General features: G+C 35.3%; 3 protein-coding genes across 3 annotated transcripts; all 3 read right to left on the reverse strand.

The window, feature by feature from the left end:
- Positions 1 to 580: 580 nt before the first annotated feature.
- LOC116111193 (ultraviolet-B receptor UVR8-like) lies at positions 581 to 1,213 on the reverse strand. The gene is made up of 3 exons (XM_031397389.1): positions 1,071 to 1,213; positions 755 to 853; positions 581 to 675 (listed from the first exon to the last, which is right to left on the reverse strand). The coding sequence occupies exons 1-3, from the start codon at positions 1,192 to 1,194 to the stop codon at positions 581 to 583; spliced, it is 318 nt and encodes a 105-aa protein (XP_031253249.1). The 5' UTR covers positions 1,195 to 1,213.
- Positions 1,214 to 3,939: 2,726 nt separating this feature from the next.
- Positions 3,940 to 5,035, reverse strand: LOC116111194 (E3 ubiquitin-protein ligase SINA-like 10). Its single transcript, XM_031397390.1, has 2 exons — positions 4,697 to 5,035; positions 3,940 to 4,581 (listed from the first exon to the last, which is right to left on the reverse strand). Exons 1-2 carry the CDS (start codon positions 5,033 to 5,035, stop codon positions 3,940 to 3,942), a joined length of 981 nt encoding a protein of 326 aa, XP_031253250.1.
- Positions 5,036 to 8,868: 3,833 nt separating this feature from the next.
- LOC116111216 (E3 ubiquitin-protein ligase SINA-like 10) lies at positions 8,869 to 12,188 on the reverse strand. The gene is made up of 2 exons (XM_031397409.1): positions 11,675 to 12,188; positions 8,869 to 9,677 (listed from the first exon to the last, which is right to left on the reverse strand). The coding sequence occupies exons 1-2, from the start codon at positions 12,089 to 12,091 to the stop codon at positions 9,027 to 9,029; spliced, it is 1,068 nt and encodes a 355-aa protein (XP_031253269.1). The 5' UTR covers positions 12,092 to 12,188; the 3' UTR covers positions 8,869 to 9,026.
- Positions 12,189 to 12,248: the final 60 nt, after the last annotated feature.

The following is a 12,248-nucleotide window of genomic DNA, read 5'->3' on the forward strand; positions in this document are numbered from 1 at the left end:
TATATCATAACAACTTGTTATGGTATAACTAAGGCAATATAACAAAGCTACGGACACTTGATTATTTTGCACCAAAAATGTATATCAGTTTACGTGTACCCCTGACTCACACCAGTAGTACAGACACCTGATTTTTCTATGAACTCTCATTCATATTATATGGACGGAGTCCATTTACTACGGACAGGCGTCCCCATTTAAAGGACGCCCGTCCATAAGAAAAATGGAATAAAATTTTTCTATAAAAATTAAGGACAATCGTCCCTTTATTTTGGACAGACGCTTGCAAATAAGGGATGCCTGTACTTAATTAAAATATAAAAATAAACAAACTTTGGGGACAACCATCCATTTGTCCATACTTTAAAAAAAAAAAAAAAAAAAAAATTTATAAACACCTTTCTTCTTCGCTCTTCTTCTTCTTCTTCGTCTTCATTCCTCATCTCCTCTCTTTTTCTTTGTCTTCATTCCCCATCTCCTCTCTTCTTCTTGTCCAGTGTTATTCTAAGAGTAATGCAGATAATATGTGAACCCACTCCCACAGTAGACTTGGAACGAAGCATCATTGCTCTGGACTTCATCATCCAGACTTACTGCCTTGGGTTTGATCACTAGTGTTTCCCAAGCCAAGTTGACCGTGTTCACCCCAACCCCATGTCATAATTATTCCATTATCTGCAATGGCATTGAGAAGTGAAAACAGATGAGCAAGAGAAAAAAAGTAAGTAGATAAAAAAAGATTGCAGAAACTTGCCTGTTACTAATGCAGAGTGCTCAGCTCCAGCAGCAATTTGAACAACTTTCGCGTCGTCAAGACCAGATACTTTCTCAAGAGCAGCTTCGTTCGAATTTTCTGGAGCACAAAACAACAGATATATCACTATGTGTACTACAATCATAACCAAATGTAAATGTAAAGATAATATTGTCCATTTGACCATAAAGATTTCAATTATCAAACTGAAGTAGTTTACTGAATACATAAATTAGAAATGTAGATGAATAATCACTTTTTATTATCCAAATTATCAAGCAGGTTCATGACAGTTTTTGATATCAAAATGTATTACCAGATAAAGGCTTTGCAGGGCTCATCTTCTCAGGATCACTTAATACGCCATGGTTGGATCCACCAAGCATAAAAACTTCTCTATCACCTGCTACAGAAATTGAAGACTGCCATGAACAAGTCATGTACCATCTTGTAACTAGAAAGAAGAGGGTAAAGAGGGATGTGGAGAGAAATGGAAGAATGGGATGAAAGAAGGAAATACACAAACCACTTAACAGTAAACGTAACCATCTCCTCTTCTTCTTTCCCCTTGATCCTGTCAGGTTACTATCTGCATTACTCTTAGAATAACACTGGACAAGAAGAAGAGAGGAGATGGGGAATGAAGACGAAGAAGATGTGTTTAGAATTTTTTTTTTTTTTTTTTTTAAAGTATCCGTCCAAACATAAGGCGGCCGTCTAAAATTTATGGATGCGCATCCCAAAGTTTTTTTTTTTTTTTAATTTTCATATTTTAATTAAGAACGGACGTCCCTTATTTGTGGACGTTCGTCTAAAATGAAGGGACAATCGTCCATAACTGATGAACGATCGTCCCTAATTTTATAAAAAAAATTATTCTATTTTTTTTATGGACGAGCGTCCTTTAAATAGATACGTCCGTATATATAATATAGACGAGAGTCCATGTAAGTGAATGGCCGTCCATAATTGATGGACGGCTATTCACTAGAAAAATATTTATAGAAAAATCAGGTGTCTGGACTGCTGGTGTGAGTCAGGGGTACACATAGGCCGGTGCATATTTTTGGTATAAAATAATCGGTGTCCGTAGCTTTGTTGAAGGTAATATATACCATTTATTTGAAAAAAAAAAATTTTTAATGAAGATTGAATACGTACATTACAAACATGATGCATTAATTATGAAAATGCCTTAAAATTCCAGACATCCATAAATAAGCTTTGAGTTGAGTTAAATTGAACTATCATCTGGTCATAAACAGCAAAGAATACTATCATCCCTCTTCTGAATGGATTATCCACCTCAAACCAACGTCAGAGAAGAAGTTTATGAAGTAAATAATAATAATCGAGGCAGCAGAGAGAAGGTTTATCATCTGGTGGAACCTTGTAACAGTGGTCTCATTCTGTGATCCGAACCGACCCACAAGTTCTTTCCTGTATGGGTTTGTTTTCTACTCACTTAAATTCAATGACAGAATCCTTATTCTTCAAGAATAAAGATGGTGTCTTGTTTATTCTAAACAACAGTAATGAACTTCTTAGAAGTGTAATTTCATTAATTGTATTGCGCCTCCATGGATGACAGAGTTCATATCCGATATTCGAGCAACAGCCAGAGGTTCCACTCTTGTAATTCGAACTTACTCAAGTTGTGAACCTGCATACGTTGGGCTCGTGAACGGTGAACTAGTGATGTCATTTCGTTCAAAGCAATTGTGAAAATTTGACAGTAGATCCAGCCGGGAATAGATAGATTGACACACAATTACCCAGATTCAGTCGATCGTGTATAGTGATGGCAATGGGCCGGGCCTGGGCCGGGTACCCCTTGGCCCAGGCCCAAGCCCGACCTCATGACACAGGCCCAAGCCCGGCCCGAGCCCGCTACGGGTATGATAGGCAAAGCCCAAGCCCGGCCCGACGGGTTTTTTATAACCGCAGGCCCGGCCCAAGCCCGCCTTTTTTAATAATGTTTATTTTTAAATATTAATAAATTTCAAATTTTTTTATATTTTTAATTTTAGAAATGGTTTTTAAATATTAATTGAAGTTATTTCCACAAATAATTTAAGCAATAAGTGAGCAATTAAAACTCTATAATAGTTGATTATACTAACTTTTCAGCTGTGCATAATATGTTATGGTGAAATCCACTTTAATAAGTTGAACTAAACCCATCTAACTCATTTAAAGGCAATTTTAACATGTTAAACCTTTAATATGGGATGAAAATTGAGGTTAGGGTTTGGGAAAAATGGATATATATATATAGGATAATATTGTAATTAAATATATAGTATAAGGGTAAATTAGTAAAATTAATACTAAAATTTTCAAGACGGGCCGGGCCTAAAGATATACCCATGCTCGGCCCGTACCCGAGGTCGGGCCTTAAAATCAAGCCCAGGTCCAGGCCCAAGCCCGCCAACCTCGGGTAAAGCCCGCCCCTTTCGGGCCGGGCCGGGCCGGGTACCCGAAAATTTCGGGCCCATTGCCATCTCTAATCGTGTATCGTCAATCGACGTTGACTGTTGGCGGATGATAGTAGTTTGGATGGATAGGACATTTTTGTTAATTTTAAAACTTTTATTGAGAATGTTAATGTTTTAAATTGAATAGAATAAAATTGGATGTTGAAGAATATTAAATCAAAAGCATTTTTTATTATAGAATAATAGGATAAGATAATAAGAGTAGAGTAATAAGAGAAGAGTATGCCGAAAAGACCATTGTTATCCGGCCCAACTTGTGAATTAACACAAGACCACAGCTATGGGACAAATTAATTCGTCAAGATAAAGAATTGAAATATCCTTCATATTATGTCACAGTTATTATTGATATTACAGTTAATATTTGTACAATTCTATATTTCCGGATCAACGTAACAAATATTACATTCAAAAAAGTACCCCATTAGGTTGGGATTTTAATCCCAATGTTTAACACAATATCAAAAACACTTAATAACATTTATATTTATGTTTCTTCAACATTGACCAGGAAAGACAAGAAGTAACCAAAATATTTTCCAGCATATTACTTGATTAGTTGACCAGCTGCCAATTGTCTCCAACACTGAACATGTTAACCTATAATTAACTGGAAAACTAGACTTCCAGTTTAATTTAGACAAAATATAAAGCTCCAGATCCTTACAAAATACATAAGCTTAGCTATTAATTCCTTGACTTGGATATGAGAATTTGCAATTTGAGCTGCCCATAATAACCAAACATGTCAGCTGGTACCAGAAGACTCTCTTCCAAAGCAGGTATATTATCATCCCCCTTCTGAATGGTCTTTGCTAATGACTGGAATCTGCGGGAGATTCCACCAGACCTTGCCATGAGATCGTATACGAGACTCTCCTTCCTTGCCGGAGGAGCAATATAAGTAACAGATATTACATTCCCACGGAGTTCAATCATATTGTTGAGAATGAAAAGGTCACCATATTTCTCTTCTTGAAGGACAATAAACGTGTTATCGACATTCAAGACAATGTTTAGGACTCTGTTGTACATGAAGTGTACAGCTGAATTCTGATGCTTCTCACTGAAATGTTGGTATAACTTGGTGGATGTACTGATGAAGTTGCAGTGTGAAAGAGGGCACGAACAAGGTACATGCTGGCATGTCTGCTCATGATCCTTCTGGAGGCTGTAACGAAACAAGTTTGTGTTTGGGCATCTTACTTTGACAGATTCTAAAACTTTCTCAATCGCCCTGCAGCGGATATTTCCAACAGGCAAAGGGCAGGTAGAACATCTTCCCAATCGAGTACAACAAAGAGAGCAAACTATGTGCCCATCTTCACACTGAATCAATTATCATTCATGCATCAAACATACAGTAAGAACTAAGAACTACTAAATTATTACTACAGAAAAATGAAATAGTGCCGCACCAATAATTGAGGGAAAACCGAATTACCTGAAATACACGACTGGTCAAGGGCTCGAAGCAAATGGGGCAATCAAGAAGTTCAGGGTCGGACACGATCCAAGAAACGGGACCATTTTTGGAAAGTCCTGCTCCCAGCTGTTGAGCCACACTTCTTGCACAACAAATTTCATCTCTTTCTTCGTGTCCTTGTGGTTCATTTGTCTGTTCATCTGTTGCACTTTCTTCATCTTCCGCAGGATCCTCTTCTTCCTCAGAATTTTCTTCTCGGTAGTTGATTCGAGGTTGACTTGCACTCCTCGATCTCCTAGGACGCTTGCTGCTTCTTTGTCCTCCATCTCCTAATTTACCACTTGAGATTTTTTCCATTTCTTGTTCTCTACTCTATTTAAAACCATGCATTATTCTCAATTGTTATATCATAGAGAGTTTCTTCATAAATGATTCATAAATTAGCAATTGAAGCAACAAATAAAAAATAATAACCGCGAAGTGATTACCAACTCAGCTGAAGCTACCATCGGTCCAAAAAGAGCAGAATGAAAATCAAGCAAACAATTGAAAAAAAAATGGCAGATTGCTCAACTTGATGTGATCACCAAAACACCCTTGAATTTTTGTTTTTATTTTTTTGTTTTTGTTTTTATTGGTTAAAAAACACCCCCTTGAATTGGTAGTCAATTTGTTCGGTTTGGAGAGTTTCTCAAGATTCTGGGGTTGATAAAGTATAAGTCCAGCGATTTATATTTCATCTCCCAAAATCAATTAATCTTCAATACAAATCGATTAAGTTCTTATTTTTTCTTTTCATGGCAGATAATATACGAAAAGTGAGGAAGACAGAGAATCAATGAAACACGTAAAGGGTCGGTCCATTTCATCTAACATAGAAATTTTCATCCAACTTCAGACACAGAAAATCGGACTTTTATTTCACAATACATAAGAAAATAAAATATTAACACAGAACAAGAAAAAACTCAAAGAAGTTCATAACTTTACTGATTTCAACCAATCCACAAAGGTTTTTTAAAATAAATATTCGTGCAATAAAGACAACATGTTTTTACAAAACATTTTATTGAATGTGAAAAGAATTTCCATTTTAACTTTAATTGATATATTTTCTTCACAATTATGTTCTATTTCAAAAATGAAAAAACAAAGAGAAGACTTTTAAGCATAGATAGAAAACACACACAGAGAAAGAAAAAAAAAAAACACTTTACCTGATGTCAAGCAAACCCACTTGGATTTTCTAACAACCCCGCCACAAAAACAAGGTTCTTTGAAGGAGATCAAGAGAGTGGAAAATCCGATGCAATCACATGGCTAGAAATGAAAGAACTTGATTAAAAAATTTAGGGGTTCCTTTTATTTTGTTTTTTGTAAGACAGGATTATTTTTCTTATATAGAAGTGTGTTTCTGTTCAGTTTAACAAGCAGAGGAGAGAGATAAAGTAGGGTTGGGATTTGATGTTTGAGTATGTAAGTGGAGAATATCTCTGATATGCCAACAGTTGGATTTGTCTTACGTCACTATCTCACCGTCCGAAGCTCGTCACCAGGACTGCAGAGTCTTTCCCATTTTATGGACCCGAGTTAGTTTCTCCAAACTATAGGGATGAAAATGTTATTATCTCTTCTATTACAAGACAAATTCTTTGAAAACTGAACATCCAGGGCTCCGTTTGGTTCATAATTTTGTGTTTTTGAAAAAAGTTTTTTGAAAAAAGTTAAAAAAAAAAGTTGAATTGGACGGGTATTACGATGTAGGATTTACAAATTTTAAAATATCTCCTATGTTTGTTTTTTTACAAAACACCCCTTATAATAAAACATTAAAAGTTAACAAAAACACCCTCAATCTACCCTCAAATACGGACAGTCGGCCACCACCGTCGGACGGGTGGCCGGAGTCGCCGTAACAAAAATATTAAAAATATTTACGGGTATTTAATTGAATTAACAAATTTAGAGGGTTTAAAAAATGTTGAATAAAGTTGAATAATATTGTGAGTTTTTGGGTATTTTACTATTTAACTTTTTTAGGAATACTAAAAGTAATATTCCCAAAATCCAACCAAACGAAGCCCAGGAGATCTTTGCATATAAAAGATTTATTTTTCCTAAGAGGAACTAAGTAGAGAATATACGTAAACATTTGGATTTGTCTTATGTCACTCTTTCCGCGCCCAACGTAACCAGGACGGACTGAGTATTTTCCAATTCTATGGGACCCGCTTGTCAGTTTCCAAACTAAAGAAAATAGAAATAGTAACCCTCCTGTTCAAGGCACGTTCGGAAGTTACTTTAAATATTGCTCGAATATTAGATATGATTTATATTGGAGTTTTATTATTTTAAAATAATAAAACTAATTAAATGGTTTATGAAAAAAATAAAATTAAATAAATATGATTTTTTTAAAAGAACTTTAAAAAATAATTTACATGGAAATGATTATAAAAAAAGGTCATTATAATTGTCTTAAGAAATTAGAATAATTTTACAAAGATCTCTATACAAAATAATGTGGTAAAAAATGAATGAATGAATTTAATAAGTTTGATTTTTTGTTTTACTTTTTCATTCATTTTTTGCCATATAAAAATCTTTGTAAAATTTCTTTGTAAGTATAGTATTATTAAAGAAATTGAAACACAACCAACAAAATAAAAAAAATAAAAAATTGGTATGAATATACAATCAATATACCGATGCATATTTTCAACTTGAGCTCAGTAGTACTAAGAAAAGAAAACGATGGTGGTTCAAGAGTGTCTGAGTAGAGGCTTATCCATCCTGTTCTGAATGTTCATTGGGTGCATTCTTTTTCTTATCCTGTAACCTTCGCATGCTGCTCGAGAATGGGAAGTAAAATCTCTCTTCCGTGAAGGCGTGAAGCCGCAATGCAACTTAGCTAAATTACACTACTTCAAATTTCCATGAAGCTCATTACTGCTATTCAGAGTAAATAGGACACTATCTTTCTCCTCTTGAAGGATATGGATATGTCATTGAACTTTAAGTTTATCACAAAGTCCTTATCGTACAGAAAGTGAATCGCTGAACTTTTATGATTATCACAGAAGTATTGGTATAACTCACTGGACACTGGATAAACTGCTGGACTTGCAAACTGAAAGGGGACAAGAACATGGTTTATGTAGGCTTTTTTTTCTCATGATCAATTTTCTTGCAGTAAGGGACTTTTTCTTTTTACCTATATTTTTGTTTTGGCAAACAACTTTGACACAGTCCAAAACTTTCTCAATCACATTGCACCGGTTCATACCAATAGGCAAACTGCAGGAGTGACATCTCTTATTGAATGCGGGGTCTGCGCAGCAGATAGAGCTGGTTAAGTGTCTATTTACACACTGTTCAATTACCATGCAACCACACAAAATTAAAGGCCATCAAAATAGCACGTATTAGACGTCACTAATGGGATTGAACATAATCATACACTGATCAATCGCCATACAAGCATACAAAATTAAAGCAGGTTAAGTGCCCAATTCTACATGTCAGTTGAGTGAAGCATTGTTTCGAATATTGCAGCCATACTTTGTGTTAGGGCATCTTACTTAGATTATAAAACTTTCTCAATCGCCCTGCAGCAGATATATACAACAGGCAAAATGCAGGCAGAAGATTCAATCCATTGGCTGCAGCAAAGAGACCAAACTGTATGCCCTTGATCCTCACCCTGAAATATCATTCAAGCATCAAACATAAAGTGACCTGAAATACACGATGGTCAAGGGCTAAAAGCAAATGGGGCAGTCAAGAAGTTCAGGGTATGAAAAAGTCTATAATACCCTTGTAGACATTTGAAAACATCAATATAACCTTTAAAACAGTTAATTAAACGAAAAAAAAAAAAAAAAACTTATCAGAACGGGGGTTAGGCTCGCATTTTCAAAACTAGTGAGTGTTTTTGTGAAAAGTATGGGGTTTACTTAAGCTATTATCCTATTTTATTTAATTTGGAAAGGTATTTGGGAGTACCGTAGTCTCTTCAGTCTGTGTTTTTTTGTCTCAGCAACTAATCTCATGCAGTTAGTTTTGCCTTAAGACAGCTCTTGGGACGAAACCGTTAGTTTCCAAAGGGAAATGTTAATTTTCTCAATTCCTAAACTGAAAAAAACATATTATTTTGTTTTCTATTCTTAGTAATGTTATAATAGATTCAACTTATCATGTGGTCATTTTCATTTCCCTGCCTGTTCAAAATAAAATATACATTTCAAATGATAAAGCACAGCACTTGTTTACAAAAGAGTTTCTTCAAATCAACATGATCATAATTTCTTTTACATATATATAGCCCTCCTGAAAATTAATTTCTGTTTCATCCATGATGCCTTATGCAAATCTTCAACTTGAGTTGCCTAGAATGACCAAAGGAATAAGCTGGAAGTAGAAGGATGTTAGATGAAGGTTGGTTATCAATCCGGCTTTGAATGTTCTTTGTATAAGACTGATATGTTATGATGCTTCTCCCATATTTTGCCACAATATCATAACAGAACCGTTCCTTCGTTGAGGGTGCAATACAACAAACAGAAATTGAATTCGCCAGACAGTCAATTCTGTTGTTAAGAATAAATACGACACCATCCTTCTCTTCTTGAAGAAAAAGCGAAGTGTCATCAACATTTAAGGTAATTTGGAAGACTTTGTTGTGCTGAAATTGTACTGATGAATTCTCATGTTCATCCCTGAAGTGTTTGTATAACTGGGTACAAGAACCAACAAAATTGCAGTCTGACATGGGGCATGAGCATGGTGCATGGTGGCATGTCTTCGCATGATCAAGTTTCTTGCTAAAACTCGTCGTTTCTTTGCACCCGTACTTTGTGTTTCGACATTTTACTTTGATAGATTCTAAAACTTTCTCAATTGCTCGACAACGGTTATATCCAATAGGCAAACAACAGGAGGGACATTTGTTCATAATTTTGGTGCAGCAGGAAGAGCAAGCTATATGCCCATTTTCACACTAACATGCCACAAGCATGGAAAAAGACGTCAGATTGTTATATTTGGACAAGGAATTGCTAGTGCAGCGAAGATTATCAAAAAGATTTCAGAACATGAATATATGTAAATGCTCAAGCATGCATGTCCGTTATACACACCTAATAATTTACATGCACTCTTAGAACAGTATAGGATATGATAAGAGTATATAACACAGTTTCTTCACAAAAACTGTATATTTCACATTATAATAGAGAGCTTCCAGTATATCAATATCTTCCAGTAAGAGATAATTTCATGCAACAGAGAAGACAAGTACGCAGACTTTACTCCTTGACACATATACACACATGTATTTATGCATATATGTATGTATGAATGTCAATAGATACTAAACACAAACGATATTTGCAGAGCATAAAAAGAAATGATAATGAATTAGTCAACTAATTTATCCTTTCAACTAACCTTGAACTATCAGTCTATAGGCCTACTTCACCTCATTCCCAAACAAAACTATTCAGTTGTTTATCAGAAGTAAAATTAAACAGAGGAGATTGGATGTGAACTCAATATAGAGAGAGAAAACTCTACATCTCATTAACTTGTACAAAGAAACATTTATTTATACCATAATCTTAAAATTATTTATAAGGTGGTGAAGATTCTCAGCTTACCATATGAGAGACTATGTACCTAGCAATAATTTTCACCATCAAAATGAATCAAAAAGAGTTGGAGGGTGGGATTCTGAGCGACTGATGCACTAGATCAAGAAATAAAGGAAAAAAAAACTAGAAAATGAGAAAATTAAAAAAATCAAACTGAACTCTTGATCGCAAATCACAAATGAATCCATCCCAAGCCTAAGCTCCTACCCTTCAAGCACATTCAAGGAAACATACTAATTTGAAATTTAGAAACAGGGCTAACGACCAAATAACTGTAGTGTTCAAAACTAACAAACATTAAACAATTGAAAGCAAGGACAAGACAGAAACTAAATTGAGACGACATATAATCCTAAGTAATGACCCAACAAAACAGCAAGGTAGGTTTACTGGGCTTCAACATGCACCCTATCTTGATGCCTTTGCATCACTAACCTTGAAAGTATTGGAAATTAGGCAGCAGAATTTATCATTGAGCTTATTATACATGTTCTCCACACTAAAAGGTTATTGAAATATATAACTACATAAAAAGGGAAGCAAAAACAGGTAGAGGACAGTTAAACAGCTTCAATTACTTACCTTTCTTCCTACTCTCATAAAGAAACCAATAAATTCTTCTTAAAATGACACCAACATAACACTAAAAGTCTCAAAGATAAAATCTAAACTTAACAAGTTTGACTCTCTTGGTTTTTATCTTCTGAAGACCCTGTTTATACAATATTTGAATGAATAATTAAAGACTTCCAAAGACAACAGGAACAAAACCCTTGGATAAAACTTCCTTAGTGTTTAAGTTAATTTACCCAACAAATTCATGAGCATACTGCAAGTTACATAACTCACAAATAGATGGAAATTAATCTAAACAAAGCAAACTTATTCTGATACATTTATTGAGACGATATGATAGGAAGTCTGCACAGGCTTCATCATTACAGCCCTAAACCGTTGTCTCAACTATCCAAATAAAAAAAGCCCTAAACTTTTAATTCTTGTGTGATTCTACCCAACGGAAAAGTATCATAAAGGAAAGTTGGGACTATCACATGAGAACTACTTTATCCTATCCAACGGTCTAAAACAAAGCGGTATCCATACCTCCCCAGTAAAGTAGAATTGCTCTTAATTTTATGATCCAATTATAACTTCTCCCCAGCCACAAAAACTACCAGTACTTAAGAGAATCTCAACACAATCAACTCCAGAATAATAAAAAATAGGAAACCAAAACCAAAACCCTAAACAATTCATGCAAAACAAAAAAACACCCAAATGAGTAGACCTTCATACAAGCACAAATACGTGTAAAAGACAGAGCTTGAAGGGAAAAAAAACAAACCTGAAAGACGGGAGAGGACAACGACTCATAGCAGATGGGGCAATCAAAAACTTCTGGGTCAGTTAGCGTCACAGAAATTGACTCATTTGTACCGGGTTCCACCACCAGATCATCCATCTCTTCATCACTCGTATTATTAACTCCTCCTTCTTCTACTCCATATCCGGCTTCGTCTTCGTCTTCCTCTTCGTCTTCGGCGTCGTTTTCTTGTTCTTCTTCAAAAGGAACTTCTTGATTAGAAAGGAATACTAGATAATCCGGATCTCTGATATCCGTCTCTTCATCTACATGATCAATTTCTTCTGAAACAGTTTCTGTGGAATCGGTTTGAGGTTGACGATCCATTCTCCGTCTCTTTTGGTACCTGGAACTGGATCCTTCTCCCTCATCTAAACTACCCACTGAGAATTTTGCCATCTCTCTACCCTCTGTCCGGACCTCTTATCGTTTCCTATTTTTATTTTTATGGGATGGGAGAAACTGTGTCGGGTTGAATTCATTATCAAGAATCAAGCGCGAGCCCGACCCGAACCACATAATTGATGATTCTAAAAAGAAAAACCAAATATAAATG

The sequence above is a fragment of the Pistacia vera genome, unplaced genomic scaffold (genome assembly GCF_008641045.1).
Source record: "Pistacia vera cultivar Batoury unplaced genomic scaffold, PisVer_v2 Contig63, whole genome shotgun sequence".
Classification (NCBI taxonomy): domain Eukaryota; kingdom Viridiplantae; phylum Streptophyta; class Magnoliopsida; order Sapindales; family Anacardiaceae; genus Pistacia; species Pistacia vera.

Excerpts from the sequence above, each read along its gene's own strand:
- LOC116111193 (XM_031397389.1), bottom strand. The coding sequence starts at position 1,194 with ATGACTTGTTCATGGCAGTCTTCAATTTCTGTAGCAGGTGATAGAGAA. Across the intron at positions 854-1,070 it reads CCCTGCAAAGCCTTTATCTG|AAAATTCGAACGAAGCTGCT; the intron begins GTAATACATTTT and ends TTTGTGCTCCAG. Across the intron at positions 676-754 it reads GCACTCTGCATTAGTAACAG|ATAATGGAATAATTATGACA; the intron begins GCAAGTTTCTGC and ends ATGCCATTGCAG.
- LOC116111194 (XM_031397390.1), bottom strand. The coding sequence starts at position 5,035 with ATGGAAAAAATCTCAAGTGGTAAATTAGGAGATGGAGGACAAAGAAGC. Across the intron at positions 4,582-4,696 it reads TGACCAGTCGTGTATTTCAG|TGTGAAGATGGGCACATAGT; the intron begins GTAATTCGGTTT and ends TAATTGATTCAG.
- LOC116111216 (XM_031397409.1), bottom strand. The coding sequence starts at position 12,091 with ATGGCAAAATTCTCAGTGGGTAGTTTAGATGAGGGAGAAGGATCCAGT. Across the intron at positions 9,678-11,674 it reads TGTCCTCTCCCGTCTTTCAG|TGTGAAAATGGGCATATAGC; the intron begins GTTTGTTTTTTT and ends GTGGCATGTTAG.